This window comes from Cyrtonyx montezumae, unplaced genomic scaffold (genome assembly GCF_038088225.1).
Source record: "Cyrtonyx montezumae isolate F1298 unplaced genomic scaffold, pur_monq_1.0 scaffold_3, whole genome shotgun sequence".
NCBI classification, from domain to species: Eukaryota; Metazoa; Chordata; class Aves; order Galliformes; family Odontophoridae; genus Cyrtonyx; species Cyrtonyx montezumae.
Window position 1 is genome coordinate 114,210,433 of NW_027072034.1, and position 25,656 is coordinate 114,236,088.

The 25,656-nt window shown below is 44.8% G+C and overlaps 1 protein-coding gene across 2 annotated transcripts in view; it reads right to left on the reverse strand.

Moving 5' to 3' along the window:
• The window catches only part of ABTB3 (ankyrin repeat and BTB domain containing 3), a 166,078-nt gene that overhangs the window by 46,036 nt on the left and 94,386 nt on the right, over window positions 1-25,656 (reverse strand). For both annotated transcript variants that reach the window (XM_065743075.1, XM_065743074.1), the window contains exons 2-4: window positions 23,855-24,004; window positions 11,143-11,347; window positions 1,639-1,791 (exon numbers count right to left, since the gene is read on the reverse strand). In XM_065743075.1, the coding sequence (XP_065599147.1) occupies window positions 1,639-1,791; window positions 11,143-11,347; window positions 23,855-24,004 (508 nt within the window). The remainder of the gene's footprint in view (window positions 1-1,638; window positions 1,792-11,142; window positions 11,348-23,854; window positions 24,005-25,656) is intronic.

A 25,656-nucleotide genomic window follows, 5' to 3' on the forward strand; every position in this document is an offset into this window, starting at 1 on the left:
CTTTCTTTCTTCCTTTCTTCCTTTCTTCCTTTCTTCCTTTCTTCCTTTCTTCCTTTCTTCCTTTCTTCCTTTCTTCCTTTCTTCCTTTCTTCCTTTCTTCCTTTCTTCCTTTCTTCCTTTCTTTCTTTCTTTCTTTCTTTCTTTCTTTCTTTCTTTCTTTCTTTCTTTCTTTCTTTCTTTCTTTCTTTCTTTCTTTCTTTCTTTCTTTTCTTTCTTTTCTTTCTTTTCTTTCTATCTATCTATCTATCTATCTATCTATCTATCTATCTATCTATCTATCTATCTATCTATCTATCCACATACATGCACAGTGACAAACCTGAAGAATGGTACAGAGCACTTTTTTAAATGCACAAATATTTAACTATACCTACCTTCCTTTTTAAGACAGACTATTAACAGTGCAAACATTATTGCCTTATTTGAAATCCTACCCAAATACCAAAACAGGAATTTAATTTATGGTGCCTCTTAGAAACCAGGCACTAGGTCCTCAGAAAGCACATTGTGCCCCTAAGTCCTGACATTTCAGTAGAGATGCAGAATGCTGCACTTCTGGAAATGAGGGTCAAGATGTTCACACTGAAGGGAAGCAATTACAGTCAATATCTGAAATATGAAACGCTCCAGATTTAGCTTTTGAAATTCAACATATTTCTTCAATTAAATATTCAATAGCTTCGACTATAAAAATCTCATGCAGATCACAAAGTAAAGTATTATGCTCTCTGGTGAAAGAGCATGTCAAGGCCAGAGTCAACACAACCCAGCTGCTCTGATGCAGGTTGTCACAGCTAATCATATAGCTCATTTCTCTGCCTTCTGTGTTGCAGGGAGGAATGCACCTAGTGCCGTAGGAGAAGCAGACTGATGAAAATTGTTTGGGTTTTTTTTTTAGGTACAAATTCATAAAGTAGTTATCAGTGAGTAATTTCTCCTTTGGCAGACAGATTCGTAATGCCTTTTCATGTGGAAATCGAAACCAACTATATTCTTGACTATAGCACAGCCCTAGATCATGCTTTTGAACATGCATATAACATTGAAGCAAAACAGACACTAAAAACATTCTGGCAATAAATACTTTAGGACTTCATTAGAAAACCAAAAGGTCACATCTGATACATGAAAAAGTCAAATTATCTAGGCTGACATTTACAACTAATTTGAACTGACATTAGCATGAAAAATACAATTTTACCATGAGAAGCAGTCTTACCTACAAGTTTAAATCTGCCCTTTAACCATTAACGTTGAAAACAAAGCACTGAAAATATCTGCAGCCTTGCCAGTTATATCTCAGTATTCTAGGGCGAAGCAATGTGAAGCAGACAATTAGCAGAAAATTTCAGCCCCTCATTACCAAGCAGAACCTAACAGTAAGAGAAAAAAAACAGGCGAGCAGATTACGGGCTCGGCCCAGCTGTGAGATATTCAGGCACCCATTACCGTGCAACCAGCTTATCCACGGATGTGAGCAAATCCTAGAGCCGATTTCGCAGCGCACGCAGCGACGAGCCCGAGCATCCGTGCACCTCTCGGGGAAATGAGAGAGCCCTCTGCCTGCCTGCTAATTCGCCGTCACTGGGAGAGAGGGAGACGTTTTGCACAAAGCATCTCATCTTTCTGTGCACTTACTTTAGCTGTCGGGGTTCACAGTCAACTCCGGGCAGCAGGAGCCTGGCTGCCTGCCGTACGTCATCGCTGTCCACCGAGAAGCTGCGCCGGTGCCCCGCGTGAGCCACGGCGACCCGAATCCACTCCATCAGGGGCGGCAGCACGATGAACGGCCTGGGGGAAGCACACAGACATCAGTGCTACGGTATGAACAGCAAAACAACAGCTACGGGGTGGTAGCTTAGGGGATGAGCGCATGGATGCGCTTGCAGTGTACAGAAAGGATGCAAAACACAGGGAGAGAGAAGGAAAGATACAAAATGAAACTGTAGGAGAGCAAAACCAGCTCAGCAAATTTCACACGGGTTTAAATCAAGATGTCTCGTCCTGTCTCTGTAGCAGGATTAGTCAAAATTGAGATTTATGTGCCACGCTCATTTACGGGCCCCCTGTGAGATCAGTGCACTCACACACACAGTCCTCCCCCACCTTTGCACCACGCATCACAAAAGAGGGCAGCAGCCAGCACAGGATGGCACCCCACTCTGGGTGATGCACTGGGGCTGGGAACTCTCCTTGGTGCCACACAAGGACCATCCAGGGTGGAGAGAGGAGACCCCGACCTTGACACCTGCAGGATGCAGGGCACGCCAAGGCAATGTGCAAGGACATCTCCAGCATTTCCAATGACACAATGTGGACCTCGCTGCAAAGTGGGACCTTAACAGCTGCTTCCTCTGCATTGTTGAGTGCCATCAGCAATCAGACTGGATCATCTCACTTTTAAACCTACTGCTGTTTGTATCAAGTTGCTCTGCCTTTGGGTACCGGCTGTTCTGCCATGTGAGCAAAACCACACACAACTGTCCACAGAGGGCACAGTGGGACTTGGTCGCAGCCCCCACTCTGTCACTGACAGTGTGTGGCCACTCCCAGAGATGGCCATTCACTCCATGGCACCTGGACAGCCCCATGTCCTAGCAGGAGCAGCCCACGCCTTACAAGAAGCACACAGCACACTGCTTGCCCACATCTACGCTCAAAATTATTTAGAGATAAAGAGAAATATGCCAAACTGTGAAGGAGAAGCAAGCCTGTGCTTGGTAACTCCAAGTCTGTGCTTGGTTACTCCAAGCCTGTGTTTAGGGTAAAAATAAATTAACAAGGAGGATTTGCAGCTGAACATCTTGGAAAGTCACTGCCTGGGAGACTGTGGTGAACAAAACCTAGAGAGCAATGCAAGTCACAGTAGTAGCTTTTCCATCCCCAGATGGCTTTTGTGGACATCCCAGTGCTGACAGTATCCTCCACAGTGTGGAGGAGGCAAAGTCTGGGTGGAGAAGAGCTGAGGTAGGGTAGAAGATACAGCATAAAACTCCAAAATTCTAAAATTAAAAATAAAAATAAAGAAATAAAAAAATACCCTGCCCAAAAGCTGCATGTAAACTGTGCTGTAATTTCTGTACTTAAGATAGGACTGCTGAAAACTATGTAGACATGGTAAGATAGTTCTATCCAACCTGCAAAAAAGATACCATGGCTAAGGGACGTTAACAGATACTGTTATAATATTAAAAATAAAATAAGATAGAGAGATGAAGCTTGTAAATGACTGCTGTAGGAACATCTGCAATTAATCTGCTTCTACCTTCTCCTCAGCAACCCTACACCTTTTGTCATCTTTCCTTGGTGGCTCCCTTTTTCCTCCTTCTTAGCCATACATTCTATGTTTATTGGTTCAGTATCATTCTGCTAGCACAGCATCATCCCCTACTTCCACTTCCTTCCTTTCTCCTGCTCCTTTTTATCTGATATTGCTTTCCCTGACTTGCCTTGCCTTCCATGGTCCCATCCAACAGAGCAAAGGCTGGATTAGGTACCCTGCAGGCAAAAACTCTACATTTTAAACACCTAACTTTACCCAAAAAGAATCTACCCCGAGAAAAATGATTTAATCAAATGTTGATTCTGGAATGTCTTCTTCCTATTTATAGCTTTTTATGCCATTTATTTTTCTTATGATGAACCAACTTTACAGAGCTCTGATATTAATATCCCTAAGGAGGAATGAGATATTTCAAAAGCGCTGAAGGACGCAGAAGCCCTAAGGCCACTGACTTTCCCTAGGACACCAGGTTCCCAATTCGCATGGGCACGTAAACGAATAACCTCCTTCTGAAATATGACAACTTCTGCTGACTTGACACTTCCATTATTATTCCATTCAAATGCATTTCCATCACCTTGAGACCAGGCTGCATTTATTTCCAGGCTTTCCCTTTCTCCAGACCTGCCACTGCCATGGAAGGAGGCTGATAAGAAGAGGGAGGCTGGTGGCAAAGGGCTCGGCAAGGCAGCTCCCTGCATTCATGACTGCTGGGAACAACTGATTGGTGGGAGCTGTTTTCATCACTCACTGAGCAAACAGTGCAAATCATGCTGGAAGTGTAAAAAAGCATATAATTACACACAGACCCTGGTGCACTGGAAACAGTTAACAGGAAGTTAAATCCTAGGCTATGGTTTGCCCTCCTCTAAAACAGGCAACTCAGGGGCTCATTACTTCTCCCTTCTTGAGCAGGGCAGAAGCTCACCCAGCAGAAGATCTGCCCCACTGCAGTACAAATACTGCAGTACTGAAAGGCAAATTATACTACTTACAGGAACTGAACCAACAATGCTGCAAAGATGTCATGTTTTCTCTCCTGATCTTGCAAGCTTCAGCAGAGAAATAGAAACGAATTTATTTGGTGCAATAAATCCTGAAAGGGAAGAGAAGCAGTGTTCTGGGGAAGCTGCAGGATTTTCTCTAAAGGCCGGTTTTACTCTGCATGGGAGGATGTGAGATTCACTCAGAATATATTACATTTTTTCTTCCAGGGCAAAAAGCCCCGCCACTGCCTATCCAAGCATGTCAGGGAATTTGTGTTTTGAGAGGAGAACCAAATATGGTTGAGAGCAATAGGTTAAAAATACCCTTCAGGAGTCTATGCATCATGTGAAGTTGTTGGGTTTTTTTTTTTTTTGAATGCTATTTGTGTGCCAAAGGAGAAAGAGGATCACAAAGTTATTGGAAGGTGGCAATCCACAAGATAGTATGACATCAGCAAGATATGTATCACTTTCCAAGTAACACTCTGCAAAAACAGATTAGGTGAATGCATCACATCACTGTAGCACTCACAACTGATTTATCTCTGCTGCACAAAGGCAGGCAGCAACAAGGAGATCCAGGGCAGAGAAGTCACTGACCTCCTCCTCCAGCCCCCCTGCACCTGTGCTCAGCAGTAAGGGCACACTCCAGGCTACTTCCATGCACTGCTGGGAAGCTAAACATGATCTTAAGTCATGTCTTGAAAATGAATGGATTTTGGCACAAGCTCTGACATTTTCCTGAACTAAGGGAAAAACTCTCCCAGATGGGGATGCAGAGAGAGGTCTCTGTGTGGAGGCAGCCCAGGTCCCATGCAGAAGAGCTGCAGGGGGAGGAGAATGAAGAGCTCCCAAGAGGCCAGACCCTTCTCTGCAATGTCCCCAGTCCCCGGCAAGGTGACAGACAGCTCCTCTTGGAAAATGCCCTCACCAGACTCCTGCTTAAACTGAAAAGAGAACTATCAGGGCTGCTCTCTCTACATTCAGACATCTATTCCTATAGAAGCAGCATCCCAGGCCTCTTTCGCTTCCACACCTACTTCATACTCACATGGGGAGGTGACAGCTACAGCTACAGCTGAGCTACAGCTGAGAAGGCCAAAGCCTGACCTCTCTAGCACTCTGCACTTCCCTGCTGCAGCACCACGCCCCACACTTCTCTCACAGCTATTTTGGGACAGTTTGGGACCCACGAGGTCCTCTGCCTTGCAGACATCTGCAGGCACAACCATTCTAACCGGATGTTTCTTGCTATCCCTCCCTCAGTTTCAGCAGATGGAAAGCGGCCACAACTGTACAGACCCAAACTTGCTTTACCTTAGAACACAGGTCATTGCTGGCATTTGAGAGAGCAGCGCTTCTGAGAAAAGAATTACAGAACATCCCAAGTTGGAAGGGACCACAAGGATCGTGGAGTCCAACCCCTGGCTCTACACAGCACCGCCCAGAAATCAGACCCTATGTCTGACAGTGGTGTCCAAATGCTCCTATAACTCTGACACCTCAGGCCTATGCCCACTGCCCTGTGGTGCAGATCCTGTCCACAACCCCCAGCCTCCCCTCCCCTGACACAGCTCCATGCCGTGCCCTCGGGCCCTGTGGCTGTCACACAGAGCGGAGCTCAGCGCTGCCCTCCGCTCCCTGTGAGAGCTGCAGCCGCCATCAGGGCTCCCCTCAGCTCCTCTGCTCTGTGCTGAGCAAACCCAGGGCCCTCAGCTGCTCCTCACATGTCTTCCCCTCCAGCACATAAGGCCGTATCTTTTCCAGAAAAGCATATTCAGACAAAGGTGGGGGAGATGTTCCTGCTTGCAGATATGAGTCAGCAGCTTTAAAGTGATGAAAAGATCTTTTCATTTGTTTGTCTTTATATTTACATGGGTGTTGTTGAAAGAAAATCCCAATATGCTGAATGAAAAGCATTCTCAATTCTTATAGTCCTCTTTTACAAAAAAAAAACAGCAAAACCATATATACAGTTCTAGCCCATCCTTAGTGCTACTGGAGCCCAGAAAAGTAAACTTTCTCCAATCCTTAGCAGGCATTTTGGAGGGGTTTCTGGGCTGCAAAACATGAATTTTACATTTAAACCACAAACTTCTTGTCTTCCTTGAGAGCCAGTGCTTCCCACTGCACTCCGTAGGTGCTGCACAGGGAGCCGGCTGCTCAACCCCTCTGTGACTCCTGAAGCCTCACTAAGCATGGCCCAAACCTCTGACAAAGGCAGTTCAACATTTAGCCATGCACTCAGCCTGCAGAACTTGGGTCTGCACTGGGAGACCTGCAAGTCAGGGGCCTTCAGCTCACACCCAGGGCACACAGTCCCTGCCGCCTCTCCTGAAAGCATTTCTGTGCAAGACCTGAAACACGACTGGGTCAGAGCGATGACTTGTCCAGCAGTGACAGTGGGGAGGTATGTCCCAGGCAGTTCTGACATTGGATGTGACACGCCTGGCTGCGACATGAATCCCTGGAAAGCCAGCCACAGGAGCACTGACGGGAGTGTGGAGCAGCCCCAATGCTGCACTCCCCTCAACACTGCACACAGTTGCCTCTATTTAACAAATCCTACAGCAATCACACGGACAGCTTAAAGCCTTGCTTGGTAGATTAGATTCAGAATACAGCCCCAGCACCTTAAGGATATGGTGTCTGACAGCAGAGCTACAAATGCTGTCTGTACTACTTCGTGTGCCATGTGCAATCCAGTACACTGCAGGCAGCTGCCAATACCAATTCTGAAGCGATTTTTAACAAGTGGGAAGTTTGATATTTAGGATGTGAATGCAGAGGATGAACGAGGATGAATTTGGGATTCCCTTTCAGTAGCTCCCAGAGAATAAAGCCATGGCAATAATTCCGGAGTTCAGCGAGGCCGTGGTTTTACCATAGGGTTAATACAGGGTCATGCCATACTGGCACGCCAAGCATATATAGTATCTTCTGCAAACATTCTGCAGCTTAAACCAGTTTCATACCAACCAGTTTCATACCACAGCTTCCACATTCCTGTTTCTCCCAGAGGTGCAATGCTTGTGCTTTCTCCGCTCTCAGCTGCCCTCCTGATGGGTCGCTCTGCTTTCTGCTGGCCGTTGCTGGAGTTCGCACCACAGAATGATTTAAAGCAGGGGCACATCTTCCTGGCTATGCTCTTAGTGAAATGATTTTATGGCCATTCTATGGACACAGCTGTACCAGTGCAGAAGGAACTGAGGAATCGCTGGGGAAGGTGCTTTGCTGCCTTGTGAGCAGAACTGATGGGTGGCCCTGGACAGGCTGAGTGCTGAGCCACTGCTTCTCAATGAGTTGTTAATGGGGAACATGGAGAGTTAGGAAGTCATGAGGACTTTGTCAATACAGCTGTGGGTAAAAGTGGGTAAGGAACCACTTAAGGAAAAAGAATCATACAAATCTGCCAACTACAGATTCTGTGCTTTCCGGTGCTTAAGAAATTACTTGCAATAATTTTGGAAGCCGAAAAGCAAAACACAACCACAGGACAGATCCTTTTATTAAACCAGAAGCAGCAAGCTAGAAAGAAATCTTGGCAACAGTAGTCTAATTGACAAATCCTTCATTTTTTAATTCCCAGGAAAGCAGAAGAATGAACAAACCTAAATAATCCGCATCTGCACACAGGTGAGGGCACCAAAGGAATGATGGTTTCACAGACAGTATCTAGCACAAATGTCTCCATTGCATCCTGACTGGATGCATTAGGAACAGTGGACCCACAAACAAGTCCAAATTACTCTTGAACCTTCACACCTGCCAAAACAGCCATCTACACGGTACCCAGAGCCTTGAGATAATCCATCCCATCAGGACCGGCTTCTGGTAGTGCCAACAACACAGCCAAAAGGCACAGGGTTTATTCAAATCTGATCAGACTGAAAGAAGCATATGAATTCGGAGGTGGGAGGACTGTCACACATCTATCTTCTGGTTGGGTTTGCTGGAGCTTGGGAAGCAGGGAGTATTTTCCAGATTTTCTGAGAAATCACAGCCACTTCCCTATTCTCCCAGCCTCATTATTGCATAATATTTTTTCCCTTTCATTTTACGTGAAGACAACCACTATTATAAATAGACTGCATTCTTATTCCTTTACCTCCGTGAAGAGCAAACACAGAGAAACACTCCCTAGAAAATACTCCCTAGAAGCCAAGTGTTGGATTTATTCAAAGGTAAACATCCAATCTTATGCATCCCATGAGACTTTACAGGAGGTGTTGCTTTTTGTGCTAGAAAGTGCTAACCCAGGCAGGACTACAGCCATCCTGGTTGCAGGGATTAGGCTCCAGCCTTGCCCTCCACAACTGGTTGCTGCAGAAGAACAAGCAGGGCCCTTGTGGTTCCATAACTCAACCCAGTTTAACTGTGGTTGAGAGTCCAAACCCAAGTGGACTGGAGAGGGGTGGGAAGGAGGAGAAGCTCCTTGAGCACACAGGGAGCTCTCTGGCCACATCCCACAACACTCTCCAACCTGGGCATGCATGGTCAGGAAAGGGGGCCAAAATAGTAGCCAGGTTATCTTCACATGAGCCAAGGACAACCCTCGTTCCAAGAAAATACTGTTTGTGGCCAGATCCACTCGGTTTCTGGCTTCTCTGCACAAGCCAGGACCCAGAGAGGCCAGGGTAGGGGGAAATTGCCTGGATTGCCTTCCTTCTGTCTGTGCTTTTTCCAACATAAAAGTCATTGTCACAGCCAGAGGAAAAGAGAGGGAATAGGGAACAGAGATAAGGCATCAAGCCTGCAAATATTCTGCATATAAAAATGTCATGTTTAACAAACCCACTTCCTCATAATGCATAAAAACCCATCACGAAAACTGAAAACATCAGAAATAAGTCATGGACCATAAAGCATGCCTGCATATAAAGAACAGCACTGATAAGTCTTTGACTGGAAATATGAAGGGAGGCTTCCCAGAGCACTAAATAGAAATCAGCTGAACCAGATTACTTCCCGGGCAGCCCAAGATACTTGCATCCAGCTGGTGCTGGAGAGGCATGCTAAACAGCACATCCAGTGGAAATATCTGGGCACGTGCTTACCCCTGCATCACTTCCACTTGTGTTTTCCAACACTAAGTAAAAACGCATGTTTGATTAGGCAATAGAAGGAGTATCTGTTCCTTCCAAAATTGACCACAAACTCTTGGCAATAACACTGAGTACTTACTTTGGCCCTAACCACACACCACAGTTGTTAAACCAGTCTTCCAAAGGAAGACATTTTGCCAAACGGAATACTTGTAATATAGCAAAGAAGAGAAATTGCATCTGGCTTTATATAATCAGCATTTCAATTGCTCTAACAAAGAGAAGATATATTAAGACTACCTCAGGAAAAGAAAAACCTATTAAAGCAAATGCTAAATGAGATTCTACAAATATTCCTGCCCCTTCCACCTTCCACAGGAAAGTCTTTAGAAATTTTACAAAAACAGAGCCTCATTGTTACTAAACTTCATAGTTCCACTGATCCCAATGGCATTACTCCCACAGATGACGATTACAAATCAGGTGAGGATATTTTCTAATTTCAGTCACCACTTTTAGTGTAGTGCTAACCACGAGAGCTCTTGCTAATGAGTTAGGCCTGCTGCAAGAGCAAGGTTAGCTAACAATTAATGAAATAAAACTAATGTAGAAAGATATAAAAATTTCAGGTTCTTTTAGCTTCCCTTCTGTTTTCTTTCATACGTGGGAATCAACAGAGCAAAAACCAAAGATCATGCTGAATGGCCCAAACTTGGAAAGAAACAAAATGCCATCGAAATGAAAATGGCAAAGTTCCCAGTAGCATCATTAATGCCAGAGTTTCCTCTTGTCTGATTTTCTATAATTGATATAAAACTATTTCAATGAAGATACCATATACCACTTTCAGTTACATATATAATGACATTCTCACAATAACCAAGCTCCATACATGCAACTGTCAGTGCATGTGTGCATCAGTTTGGCTCACACTGATACATCAGGATACGAATACGGAGTTCAGCTTGGAAAAGGACCTTGCATTTGCACCATGATGATACACCATCCTAAACATGAATATCCATCTCTTTTCAAGCACTGGTCACTCCTCTCCTCTCCTTAGTGGCAACTCCTGGTTCATGGAAGCGAAATAACAGAACATGCCTGAGACTACAAGTGGAGGCAGAGCTTGGCTCCTGTTACTAGAGTGGCTGCTGGGTTTTTGACAAGATGGCTTTACTGACATCTCCTTTCTTTACAGAAGATTCTGAGTCTTGAACTTACTTCTTCTGCTCTGGTTGATACTAAAGGATGGATGAAAGCAGCAGAGCTGGATGCAGGCACATCCCGAGCAGGACACCCCAATGGATGAGCAGGAGCTTGCAGCCCCCAAGTTCCTCTTGTGCTGGGTACATAACAAGCCTGGGCACCTCGTGCAGCTGGGGCCCTGTGTCTCTAACAACCCCTCCCTGCTGCACACTACTCTACTCATTTTCCACTTCCCAAATCACAGCTGTCAAACCCTATTAATGTGTAGAAAGACACATTTATACCCAGACCTGCTAAGCCAGAAATAGAAGTTCTCATTTTCTTTTCCAAAACACAGAATAGCTGAGCAACAAAGAAAGAAAACGGAAATCTCTACCAAGTGCACATCTGGAACCAATTTGCTGAATGTAGCCACTGGGTGTCACTTTTGATATATATTGGGTCAGCCATGGAGCATTTCAGCAAGAGAAACGGGATTTCAAAAAGGTGATCTCAAACCAAAACAGACTGCTCTGCAGCCTCCTATGCACAAGCTGTAATTAGCAATTAGCCAGCAAGGCTGATTTATCAGCAAAATGTCTTCACAAGGATATTAAAAACACTCTAAGGTGCCTCTTACCTCTCAGTCTGCAGCGTGACTTTGGATGGCTCCACGTTAGGGTTTTCCCACTCCATCTGCGGGCAGTGCATGAAGTAGCAGAGGGTGTACAAAGCCTCCGGCTCCCAGTAGAGTGATCCTTGCTTCTGGTGCATCGGCGTGCCGTTCCCGTGCTGCTTGGCGTTCAGTGGCTGGAGGTGGTGCATGGCTCTGGATACAAGGTCACCTGGAAAGCAAGACCTGGGTGAACACTCGGCTTTTACCTCTTTCTGTATCCCTCGTGTTACTGTTTTTCACCCAAGTTTTCAAACCAAAAGATATACCAGGTTGTTTTCCCTTGTCATTAATTTTGGGTGCCTAAACAGCAAAGGGTAGAATCTATGCAATCACCAGGCTTTGTCTGTTTACACAGTGTGGTGACATATCTGGGCTGCAGACAGGCCCCTAAAGGGATGTGTGAATACAGTGTGCTCAGTGACTCTAAGCAGTGTCAAGCTGGCTCATCTCAGCACTGCCACGATAGCCAGATCACTGGGGCCAGGGTCACAGATATTTATGGGCCTTGGAGAATGCCAGACTCCTAGTTCTGAAAATTAGAATAACAGAATCACCAAGGTTGGAAAAGACCTACAAGATCATCCAGTCCAACCGTCCACCTATCACCAATAGTTCTCTCTAAACCATGTCCCTCAACACAATGTCTAAATGTTCTTTAAATACCTCCAGGTTTGGTGATTCCACCACCTCCCTGGGCAGCCCATTCCAGTGCTTGTCCACTCTTTTGGAGAAGTATTTCCTAGCATCCAGTCTGAATTTCCCCTGGCACAACTTGAAGCCATTCCCTCTAGTCCTGCCGCTAATTACAAGAGTGGAGGCCGACCCCCAGCTCACTACACCTCCCTTCAGGTAGTTATAGGGAGCAATAAAGTCTCCCCTCAGCCTTCTCTTCTCCAGACTGGACAATCCCAGCTCCCTCAGCTGTTCCTCATAGGGCCTGTATGCCAGACCGCTCACCAGCTTTGTTGCCCTTCTCTGGCCACGCTCCAGGGCCTCAATGTTTTCCTTGCAGTGAGGGGCCCAAAACTGAACACAGTACTTGAGGTGTGACGTCTCCAGTGCTGAGTACAGGGGGACGGAATCACAGAATGGCTGAACTTTGAAGGAACCTCTGGATGCATCTGCTTCAATCCCAGCTCAAGCAGAGACACCCACAGGCCCTGGCCTACTCATGCTTAGTCACCATCACACTATCACAGTGCTTCCTGATCTCCCATGCTTGTTTGTGCCCACTGTCTCTTGTTCTGGTAACACTGCAAAGAGTCCTCTTTGCACTCTCCCTTCACATATTTGCACAGAGTGATGAGATCCCCCTGAACCTCCTCCATCCAAATGATTAGCAAAGATGCTGAAGAGGAGAACAGGAAATCAGATAATTGGGCTCACCTGAGCTATTCGTGGATCCAGAGAATGGAAAAGGGACTATTAGAAAGATGCTCCTTGTCTTCCTCTATGATCATGCGATTCAGAAAGTTTCCTTGCATTACAGGTATGGGAAATAAGCCACAATACGCTAACCTATGATTATGTTAGCAGGAAAATACACAGGCAGGAGCACTGACTCTGTAAGCACTCTACTGATTGCAACTAATTAACTAAAACATCTCCCTCAGAGGCAGTGGATTTTATGACAATAGCTGTCTAGTGACCACTGCATAAAAGACAGCAAAACAATTTTGGTTATAAACTGCCTGTTTTTACATCTTCAAATCATTCTGGAAGTTCTTCGGGGGAGGGGAAATAATGATCTCTGATCAAATCAGATGGTTTGTTTTAAATGAAAATCTAAGCAAAAGCCCTTTGAGTCATCCTTGAGCTATGCAAAAGCAAGTGATGGGGTAAAGAGAGCATAATTTCCTGGTGCTAAGGAGAAGAAACAAAGATTTTCTCTTTTTTTTTTTTTTCTAAACAACCACTGAGTGCTTGCAATGAGAAGTTGGAAATGCACGCCAAGGCAGAAACATAACACAAAATCTGAAAGCCAACAAAAAAGCTAAATAATGAGCCTAAGGGCAAACTTGAAGCAACCATTTTGACTGGGTGCAAGGCAGAGCAAAAGTTTTTTTTTTTTTTCTTTTGCAAAGGCCCACCCCTGTTAACACACCTCAATGCATTGTCTCTCCCCAGCCTGACAAGCACAGGGAATGCTGCTGATGAGATGATATCCACCATGAGGAACAGAAACATCTCAACAAAAAACACTCAGCCCAATCCTCCAAAAACACAGTCGTAAAATCATGAACAGAAGAAAACCGCTGGCATGAGAAAACTGCCGAGTCCATGATTTCAGGGTTTTGACACAATTTTTGCTGCACTCTGCAATATTCTTCTGATTCAAAGCTTTCATTTAAAAATAGTTTCTGCCTTTTCACACTGCCAGGAAATAGTCATGATAGGACCAGTCTTGCAGCCCTCCATATACATTATTTCCAAGAGAAGCTGTGCATGTGGAAAGCCTGCAGAATCAGGTCCACCAGCGAAACAGATGTGCCTGACATGATTAGTCTGTCCTGTTCAAAATTATCTGCAGGCAAACAGTGGCAAAGTTTGTGACACCCTTCACTCACCCTGCTCTGTCACAGCAGATGTGCACTGCCAAGCCTCGTGGGGGGATATTTAACTGCTAGCAACCTCACTGAGAGCAGAAGTAAATTCTTATTCTCCAAAAGAAAGAAAGGAAAAAAAACGGATGGTGTAGATGTGCATCTGTAAAGGGAGTCACACCAAATGCAGTCTTTTCAGACCCAAGCCATCAAGGCGCTGCAGCATGTGGTTACAGCTAGACACATGAACAGTCGTAAATTGATTGAGATGGTATGCATCAGAGAACTCCTCTAGTTTCTGTACCAAAAGACAAATAAAATCAGGATACAGTTTAGTCCAAGACTCAGTCAGCAACATTACTTCACCCACATTCCTCATCGAGTCCCAGGGCGATGTGACTTGTATGACACATCCAGCACTGGAGGGAATGGCACGCTGAGTAAGGAGAAGCAGCAGCAGAAGGAATGACGAGTGCAGGGCAGCCAGCTCAGCATCACTGCTGATGCAAGCTGGAGAAACTTGAGCCTCACTGGGATTGATGGCAAAACTCCAATCAATTTCAACATGGCCAGGAGTTCATCCTTTTATTCTGCATTTCCTCAATTGCTTCTTAAGAAACCTAAACCAATTCAAGCCATTAAAGCTGAATTAATGCTTCTTATGTATAAAGTATCATTTAATTACATTATACCAAGAATTGATTGGCTTAGATCTTGCTTTACCCTTTGCTATGTTATCTCTGGTTACACTTGAAATAAATGGCATACTAACAATTATTATAACATTCCTCTATCAGACACAACTCAAGGCTTAAATAATCAATACCTATAAAGTACTGAGCTTCACAGAGGGCAGTAAGTAGGCAGTAAGTAAGCATAAAGAGCCGCATTATGAGCTTGCTATCCAGTGGGCCAAATGCTGGAGGAAGGACAAGAATCTCTGGTTTCAGTTTTATTCTGCTATGTAACCTTGGAGAAGCCACCACACCCCCAGTACCCTTCTCTTCTCCAGCCACATTTAGTTACAGTGTCAAATCTTCAGGGCAGAGGTGGTGTCTGTGCACATCAGGGCTGAGGTGCGTGCACACTGTACAGCAGTACTTAATGCACACTCTGTGAAATGTGGTGTAGCGTAACATCTGGTTTGAGATGCACGTGCGCACTTTCAGTCCCTGCTATGCTACATTTTGCTTTGTCTGTTCTTCCTCTCTAAGATGCTACTGCTTCCCTATTTGCTTCCAACAAAGAATCCATTGAGTTCAGTTGCTTTATTCACTGATCTTGAAACTCTTCTTGGCTCTGGCCCACACAGCCCATGCATATGCAGCTCCCTGCTGGGACTCCCTGCTCTGGCTTTCAGCAGTAGCTCAGCCAGCTCAAGTCTCAACGCAGAACACAGCCTCACCTCCATGCTGACGTAGGCTTTCCTTGCCAGCTGTAAAAGCTGCGGTCTACCTGAACATTGAGGACAATCTTCAATTTGAGGCACATCACTGTGTCAGCCAGCTCTGCTCATCAGAGCTACAGCAATGCTCTGCAAGGTGAGCTCACCTGCTCACAGCATTGCTGGTTCTTGTGTGCTTACACAGCTTGCAGTTTTACATGCTTTTCCTTCACTCCTGATTGGGAACATGTGAAAATCCCAGCTTCTGGCCCTCAAAATATATCTCAAACATACGAGCTGAGTGCATCCAAAAGGCCAATAAATCCCTGCGTGCAACATTTCCAAAAAACTACAATAAATCCCAGATTGGTGTTGCTCTTGTAAGCTGTTGATGCTGCTCCCGATGGCTGTGGTGTCATGATGCAGGGGGCTGGGCACAGATCCATGCCCCATATCCCCTACGCTCCCTCCTGCCCCTGTGCCACGGCCTGCAACCCATCTGCGGAGCAGACTGTGGAACTGAACTGCCTGATGAAAAACCTCACCAACATGACTTTGTTTTTAATTTAAACCAAATAAACACTTCCATGATTTATGCAAAATGAGCCAAATGAGCCACCACACCAACTGTCGTGCTGGCAGAAGCGGGGAAAGGAAGACATCACATTGTGTGGGACAGACAAGAAGTGAGCAGTGAGGCGGGGGGACATGCAGGCATGTCTGTGCTGTGAAGCTAGGAAGCCAGAACTGCAGGGAAGGCTCCTGGAGCACAGCAAAAACAGTGGCAGGGCCAGGATGAGCTTGGCAACCCTCAGGCTGGGCCTGCCTGCCTGCAAAGGGCCAGAGAAAGCAGGGCTGCAGCCACCAGCACTATGGCCTTCCTACAACTATAAGAAGAAGGGCCCCTCAGTGCTTTTTATGTACTCAAGACCCACATACATACGTTTAATTTAAAGATTCAGAATGTTATGTAATGTGCGTGCCATGACACGGGCCTGGTTTAAGGCCATACTGAATATTTAAGGAATAGCTTCACTGACTGCAAGTCAGAGATGTGATGTGACAGGGAGGGTTAGGCTGCACTGGGGTACTACGTTCAGAAACCCGAAGCACGCAACTGGAATGCTCCAGACCTCTCAACAGCAACCAGCTAAACATTTTTGATGGTGAATGCCTTCAGTAAAACTTGTTATCACCACTGCTTTAAAGTAACATATTCACTTTGCACTGTTTAACACAGGATGGGGAATAAAGCGGAAAAACAAAAAGGAGGAAACAACAAATGTCTAATATCCCTCCTCTAACAAACTTCTTGTAGGATGGACTTGATCTTCCATCCCCTCCTGCTTAGGAGCAGGCTGTTTTCAGAGGGATAAAGTTGTGCAGCCTAAAACATTCAGCTGGATGTGTGCTTGCCATGACCAACTGATGAATGATGCTGAGCCACTCCCAGTGACACCAATCTCAAGTTTTTCTTGCTCCAAGAGCAATGTAGAAACAATATTTCTGCACACACTTGTTCAACTTGTGTCATTCCTTCAAAGCTCAGGGGAGAGAGACAGATCTCTGGTGCCACCACACATCTCTTCAGGAGTGACCCTAGGGCACTAAGCAGTAGGCCGTAAATGTGAGAATATACCACCAACAGAACTCACTGGTTCAGTAACAGTGGTCTGACCACCCCTCCAGCTCTCCATGACTCCAGTGTGTATGTTGGCCTGCTCTGGAGAGTCATGCCCTGCAGCGGGGCTTATGGACATCGCTGTTTCACAGTGTTCCCTGGGTGAACATGTCCTCCTGCAAGAGTGGGACAGAGCCACGAGCTGCATGCAGTTCTGTCAGTCCTTCAGAGCTGCCTGCATCACTGAAAGAAGTTCAACACAGAGAGCTGCACTTCAGATACCAAATTCCACAGCATGGCCAGCAGTTTCCAAAGCCTGCCCCCTTACAAGCATGACTCGGGTTCAAATTCCCTTTCTTGATATGGATTCATCTCACAGCTCAGCATTAAGGCCTTGGATCTACAGCTTTTGCTCAGGTCCAGCTCTGGAGAGACTGTGTTGAAAACATGAATTATAACCCTGATAATAAATCGAGACCTATCCAGTTAGATTGCTGTCTGGTAGCCATGGCATCCTGCATCCTCCCTGCACTGTAGTGAAGTCTCTCTCCCCTCCTGCCTGCCTGTTGCATCTGGTTTCTGCATCAAAGTGATGTATTGCTACAGCTCACCCAGGCGTATGCCTGTGAGCGCATGAATGCAGGTGAATACAAGCAGTTTAACTGCACCTCTTGTATGACAGCAGAGTGCCTGCAGTCATCTGCTCAGTCAGCTGCCCAAAGCATCCATACATTTATGATTCCAGCTGCACTGCTCCTACATGTTTGTTCTGCCTCTGGTAGTCCATCAGTCTGTATGTCTCAAAAGTCAGCTGAGCAAAAACTGCTTGAGCAAAACCTTCCCTCAGAAGATTTTACTGCAGGTCTTTATCGTAACTCCTATCTGTACTAGGAAAGGAGTCTTCAGTAGGCTAGGGTGGGGGCACACAAGAAAGTGTCTATCACATACCTTACTGTGTTCATGCATCATGCATGTTTAAACATGGAGCTATGCTCTTCTTGGCATACATTATACTCCAGGTCCAAGAGCCAGCTGCCTGGGGCTATGGGTGCACTTGGGGGGGCATAACATGCAGTCAGTGGAATACCCCACCTGCTGCAGAATCATCATTGAGCTCACCTTGCACTAACCACCCCGCTTCTGTCATATCTGCCTGTCTGTGGCACCCACATTGTGCCTCTGTGTGAAATTGCTCCCTGCTATCCCATGTAATTTTCCGTTTTCCTGATAGCCACTTATCTCTCCTACAGAACAGCAGAGGAAGGAGCTGTGGTCCCAAGCTCTGAATTTGGCACCAAAAGACAGGACCAGTACACAAGCAGCCATTTTCAGCTCCTCTGTGGCCCCCAACAGATCATTTAACCTTTTATCTCATCCTACCATCACAAGAAGGTTCTATTTATATGACAAAGTACATGTTCGTGTGCAGTTTAGTGTTTGTAGAGCCTTTGAAGATAGAAAAAGGATTGATTATATCACATAAAAAAGCCACAAGAATAATTAAACCTTTTCAACTTTACATACCTATTATAAGAATATTCTTACCTTCAAAATCTCCTATCCAATGAGGTAAGCATAATGTTTATGTTTGATTCCCTCACACAATGTCAGCTCCAAACAAAACAGCCTTTGACTCAGAAATTCATCTGATAACCTGAGGCCGAGTCCTTCACTCTGCCTTTCTGAACCACCATAATTGGTTATTTCTCTGGCCTGACATGGACCCGTACACTGAATTAAGAGCCCCACGTGTCTGAACAGGCCAGGACAAGCATGTTCACTCTGCCCCAGCTGACTGCCTGTGGTCTGCACAGCACGAGCTGGGATGACAGCAAACTTAAGAGAAAGAAAATGCTGATTTAAGAGTCTGTACCTCAAAGTGATTTATGCAAGGGAGTCCTGAGCTGATATGTTGGGAGTTATTAGGGGAGAGTGGTGGAGAGCTGGAGCTTCAGAATCCTCTATCCACCAAGGTGATGATTGTACTGTCAGCAATAAGAGCTCTACTGTCACATCCAGGGAGTACCCACTGAAGCTGTCAGTTCTATGGTCAAACTCTACACTGAAGGGAGTGCTATATGAATTGCAGGACTCAGCCAGTATTTCCATTTAGCTCTGTGCTGCACTGCGTGAAGAGAACTGTTAACCAAGGAAAAGCTCTGGTCTTTCTCTACGGTGCTGCTTAGTCTAAGAAAAAATATCTGACAAACAGCATTTTTGTTCTAGCAGCAAATAAGCACCGCACTTCCAGCAATTCTCCTTAGATGCCACCCTTCCAGCAAGCACCTTTATCACAGTGTTTGCTTAAGCCCAGACTTAACCTCTCATTTACAATATGGGAATCAATTTGTTCAGCTCCTGCAGCCCTTCCCCCTGTAAGTTGTACAGGATTGAGACTAGATGAAAAGACAAGGGAGGGAAGGCTGATTTTCATCATTTCCTTGGCTGGGGCTGAGAGCATAAATGAAAAACAGTGTTGGTATGTACAAGCACATTTCTACTAACACTTGAGCAGTAAACCTTCCTTTCATCCCTAAAGCGTGCCAAGATCTACTGGGAGTCTGTTATTCTGGAAATACGTACATTCAACACTGTGGAGGCACAGAGAGGATGGTGGGGAAGAGCACCAATTTTCCAACGGTGAAAAGGAAAACATGACTGAGATCTGAGTGGTGATGTGGAGGAAATACCAGCTTGAACATCAAACGTAGAAGCTATTTAAGTTAAACACCACTCAAAGGCTATGAAGTGCTGAAATCAGCAGTATTAAGCTACATCCTCATCTTCAGATTACCCTGGTTTAAAATAAAAACACCTACTCATCCCAGTTAACACTCAAGAGTAGTACCTACCCATTACCAATCAGCATGGTTTGCACAAGACTGGACAGCCAACTTCCCACCGAGGAAGGCCGGAGAGAACTGGCCACCTCTGTTGGCCATACACTAGAACCTTACAGCCTTTACCCAAAGGCAGAGATGGAGGAGATTTCTTGTGCTAGAGGTGTTGTTCACACCCTAAAAGGCTCTGCTCTTTCTTGCCACACATGCATGCACAAGAGAGTGTCATGAAGGACATCAACCTCCAGTTGTAAATCTCATCCCTTCTCAAGCTAGTCTCTGAGCTGACACCTGTATTTTTAGATGAGCGATGAGTAGGTACATTGAGAGTGTTATGTCCTCAAATCTAACAAATGCTTGTGAATTGCAAACATGCACAGAAAGAAGTTAGAAGAAAAAATCCAAAGGTCAAAATGCAGTAAGTATCATGGGATCTTTCAACAGCCAGAGCTCTCATTTTAGCTATTCTGTCTAGTTAATTTTCTCTGTCTAAAAGGGAAGGGAGATTAAAGGGAAAAACTGGAAATCTAGAAGAACCCACCTAGTGTTGAAATATTTTCTCTAAGAATAAACACTGAAATACTGTCAAGCTGCTTTTTAAAATCCTATTATTTTAGCTGTGCTTCAGTTCTTCCCAATGTTCTCTATATAATAAGCATTTCAAATGAAATGACATTATTTTAAAACACACTGTAGTAGGCAATTACAATTCCTGAATACTAAAATGCCAATATAACACAGGCAAAATTTACTGTTGTTCCTTAACTTTCTGCTATGTTCATTATATTTTAATGAATAAGGTTTCACATTAATTTTTCAAGCCTTTTCTTCAGAATCACATATTACCTCAGTAATTGCATTACAGAATTAGGTCTCTATTTACATTCTCCTCTTGAATCCCAGAGACAAAATCTCGCTTTGATTTTCCATCGGTCAGCAGCATTACTTCTTCCTGTTTTCAGAAGAGCATCACAGCACTGCTCTGCCAAGCTAGGACGTCTCAGAGACAACTAGTGCCCATACCATTGCATCCAACCTGCTGACTCTGTAAGGTGATAGCAGAGATAACACCATGCTGCAGGGACAAGTAGGAACTGTGGGCACCAGAGCAGCATCCGTGAGTTTGGTTGCACCTGAGGACACCTCACTGAAGGTCAGCCTTCTCCTCTGCAGTGTGTTAGTGTTCCTCTACAGTTGTGCTCATCACCACACCATTTCACATCTTCTCTCTTACCTCTGTCACCCCTGGGGAGACAAACGCTCACCTAAACGGCCTTTTCTAATGTGCTGACAGCAAAAACGAACAAATGCTAATAACACAGATCAGATGACCATCAACTTTACCCACAGCTATCACCATATGGCAGCAGATGAATGAGGGTTCCACACATAGGAGAAGATGGGGATACCACACTGTGCAATGCTTTTCATTTACGAAAAGTAACTCCACCTGGGATAAAGGCAAAGACTGGGAAGAAACTGAGAAGGCCTGAGCAGAAATACTGATGCTGGCCAATAAGCAGTCCCTGCTTGCCAGCTGTCATCTTCCAAGGGATAGATTTGATTACCTGTTCTCCATGTCTCTGGCAGCTGGTCACACTGGTACATGTGAGCATGCCGGGCGGAACCAGGAGTGAGGGATATGTTTTCTCCAATGAAATGTACATGCACTGGTTAAATCCAATTATTCTGCATGCTCTCAATGCTTGAATTATTATTATTGATAAGCTATAGGAAATCTCATTCAATTAGAATCACTCTTTTTTTTTCCAACTCTGAAACAGAATTAAGTTTCTTTATTGAAAGATCACTCTGTCCCTGTTTCTTGTGCAGTTATGGAGAACACAAATTAAATCCTGACCCCTGGGGTGCTGCAAGCCATGGGATGTTACAGACACACGTTTGGGTTCTGCTGCTCTGTTACCACCATGGGTCAAGCTTTCATCCTTGCCACTCATCCCTGGTTTCAACCAATTCCTCCCTTCACAGCTACTATGCTCTTAATTCCCTTCTGTTTCAAAGTTGTGCCCATTCCCTGGATTCATACCCACAAGAGCAAAGGCATGGGTAACACTTTCCTCACATACCACTTTCTCCCTTCTAGAACTTGCTATCCTCTTTTCTTTCCTTAGCACCAAGGCTCTGCAACTCGTACCCCACACCGTGGCAATCAGATATCCTCCTTCACTTCCCCAGTCCCGCTGATGCACTGTGATGCCCAGGTGTTCCCCATGGCTCTGCCCTGCTGCTGCTTCCCCAGTCTCTTTCCATAGCCATGGCTTGCTGTAACCTACAGATCACTGCTAGCATTAATTCCAGAGGCAAATGCACAAGGGCTGAACAGACAGACACCAGTACCTCTTGTATCCCCACGTTTTTCTCTGTTTAATGATTTTCCCCTAAATCCACCACGTTCTGCTCACTGACACCCAGCACTTCCCTCTATGCTTCAGAATTAAGTTTTGAACTCTGCACCAGCATCGCTCCACAGCACAGATTTCTATCCACTTGAACAGAAAGCCTTGCAAGCTTTGCCAGTTACCACTACTCCTACGATTTCTTCCACGACATGCATCTGCTTGCAGAGGATGGGGAGCTGCCCGCACTGCTGTCCAGAGGGCATTCTGGAGTGCTGTCAGCCTGCTGCGTGCCAAGCTCTCTCTGACAGCTGCATCTTAACTCCCACTGAGGCGCTGTGTTCTTCAAGTTGGCCACCCTGAAGAGTGTTTTGCCTGTGTTTGGAGTCAACAGACACATGCACAGCAGACTGTATTCACCAGAGGTGAGGGGGTCTTAAAGATCCTGGGTCTTCTGTTGTGTACAGAGGTAGAAAATAATCCAAGATGGAAAAAAAAACAAAAAACAAAAAACAAAAAAACAACCAAAACCTGAAATATCCACAGATTACTTACTAAAATGCAACCACACATACTTTAAGAGTGGGAGAAGTATCATGACTAATTTACTTGGCTGTTGTGTATTTCATATGTGTGAAATAAATAAGCATAAATTACTTATTTGAATAATACTGAGCACCTGATTCCAGAGACTGAGCAACACTTCACGCTAAGGCATGTAAGAGCTCTTGGCTTGTTGACATTTCACCAGAACAGAGGAAAATTAGCAAGTTGAAAACAGAAATTTATACTGTGGCTTGCAGATAAACATTCATGGTTCATCCACAGGGCTCATAAACAGCACGTAAAGTGAGCCCTGACATTATGAAATGGCTGCATTTCATTGCCCCTGTTGCTACAGAAAAGGCTGAGAAATTGTACCTGAGATCACAATGTGTATTGTTTAGTGCCGATCACCAAGAATCCAACATTGACAACAGTAAGTTGAGCTGCATGTGTCTTTACATTTGGCTGTACAGTTTCTCCCCAAAATTTCAAAGTGGAGCTCATGAAAATGAACTTTTCCCATCCGTAACTCTTTCTCTCTATATCATAAATGTGACTGGAAGGCTCCTTTACTAACAAAAAAATCCAAGACTTTTGCTAACTGTAAACTAAAACTTACCAGGCATTTGCCTCTTGCCATCAGAGCAGCTAGGTAGCATTCAGAAAACTGTAAATAATTTATCTGTGCTGTAATCAAAGCTTTCAGATAGAATAATTGGGCATATTTCTCAAAAAGTGTTTTGATTAATAACAAATTACTTATCTTCCAGGTGTTAATTGCTCTGCTTCAGGTTTGAGCAATGTTTTGTTTCCTCTGCTAAAACTAGAGAAAGACAGAAAGAGCGAGGGACCTCTCCTGTAACACAGATGGACGTAGCTCTGTTTCAGCCTGTGACTATTTATTTAATGTATTGCAACCTTCATCTTTTTGCCCGCACATCTCAAAACAGGACATCAGTATGTCAGATATTTGCAAGCCTAGTGAAGCTGTGAGATATTCTCAAGCATAATGTAAGGAAGATAAAATAGAATCATGGAATCATTCAGGTTGAAAAGACCCTCTAGTCCAACCATCCAGCTACCACCAATGCTGCTCGCTAAAGCACGTGCTTAAGCGCTACATCTATCTTTTCTTTTAACATCTCAAGGATCTCTCACCTTTAAAAACAGGAGCAGTGCATGCAAACAAGCTGTAGCCATTGCTAAGTCTTCTTTCCTCCTATGGCTCCAACTTCAAGTTTCAGTGCCAGCTACAGAGCATGAACATGGCTGAAGTCTGCCCCAATGTCTCCAGTGTTACACATGCACCCATCTTCCCATTGCACAGCTAGAGAACAAAGGTGGCTTTGTTTCACTTTGAGGAATGTGAACAACCTCATACTTACTGAGCTCGGCAATGCTCCCCACACGTGTAGCCAGTAAAGACTGCTCGATGGTCCTTAGCTCGGACTGGCTGAACATCTGCACTTCCCCAGGTTTGTTTGACCGCTGCTGGTCTTTGTGAAGGTTCAGGCTGTCTGGCAGGCAGAGAACACCTACAATGGGTAAAACAACAAAAAAAGAAGTTTAGTGTAATTTCAGCCACTATTGCTGTCACCACAGCATATTCTGGGAACATTCCAAGGCCCATGTGAGCAGAGCTCAAAGACAATAAGCATTTGTAACTCAATGTCACAAATGACTCATGTTCTCAGAAGTGGTCCCCCATTAACTCTTCTGAATATCCCCAAATCACTCATGATGTCACCAAGGGATAATGCTTACAGAAAATCCCATGTAATTGCCCAAGGTGAGGTCAAGAGGCTTCCAAAGAAGCCTTCAAGAAAGTACTCCAAAACCACAGAATCTCAGCAACAGACTCCTTAAAGATCAACTTTGGCTGATGCATTTACAGGATTTTCCTGTATGGGGAATTCCACTGACAATTGCCAAAATAATGGACAGCATCAAGATGCCTGCTGTGTCATCGATGAGTTTATTGAATTTCTTTTGTAAATACAGCTCCTGACAACTGAACTGCATAGCTTTCAAAAGCCCATCATGCAGAAGCCCTCAAAGCAGTTTACTTTTATGCAGAGGCATAAGCAAAGCTATGGACATAAAAAAAAATTACAGTACACATCTATGCTGGCACAAAAGTCACTTTCTGCCACGATATCTAAACCACAGGGGCAGAAAGAGGGCATGAATTTATTAGTCAAATCATTATCCTGCTAGAAAACATAACTTAAGTACAACAGCAGATGGTTCATTACCATCCTTGAGTAACAGATACATGGAAGCTCAGCATGGACAGTAAGCTCTCCACCCCTCCTGAGATCTGAGAACAAGTGACTATGGCCATGCTCTTCCATAGCAATGCCTTCCAAACCCCTCTGGGACCACACAAGTGGACAACCCTGGGAGGCAGTGGGGTTGTACCTCTTTGTAGCGATTAAATTCCATCCTATCTCTGACTGTGGGATTTGCAACAATTTGCTTTGAAAATAAGATAAAGTAGGAAATGTATTTTTTCCAATTAGCTTATACTCTTTGTTCCTTTTAAGCACAGGGGAGAAAATCCCCCTTAAGAAAACACTTTACAAAACACATTAAGAAAAAGCTACATATCTTCTTTCTTCAGAAGTGAGAACTCTCAGCTCAGGAAGTAACTGGTGACTAACCCTATGAATAAGTAATTCTGTTAGTATCATAGAATCACAGAATGGCTTGGACTGGAAGGGACCTCAAAGCCCACCCAGTTCCAACCTCGTGCCACGGGCATGGCTGCCAGCCAGCACCTCAGGTTGCCCAGGGCTCCATTCAACCTGGCCTTGAATTCGACCCAGGGAAGGGTCATCCACAACTCCTCTGGGTAACCAGTAGGTGCACAACATTGTAAGTCCCTTGATGAATGGCTGCCTTAACCCCTTGTTTATTTTGGTATTTAAAGAGCCCTCTAAACACCACTGCTTTGGAGCACTGCAAGGCCTGGAAAGGGATGTTTCTCAGACACTTTGTTAGCTCCACCAGCTTCACATCCATCCCCTCTCTGCCTGCAAATAGTCCAGTGTAAAATTCTACTTGCAGCACGGACCTAAAAACACACACTTTGATATAAGAGAGGCGGTGAAAAGCGGGGGACACACACTGGAAAAAAACAGAACCAAAGGCCTCATGGCTCACAGCTGTAGGATGGCAGGCTGAA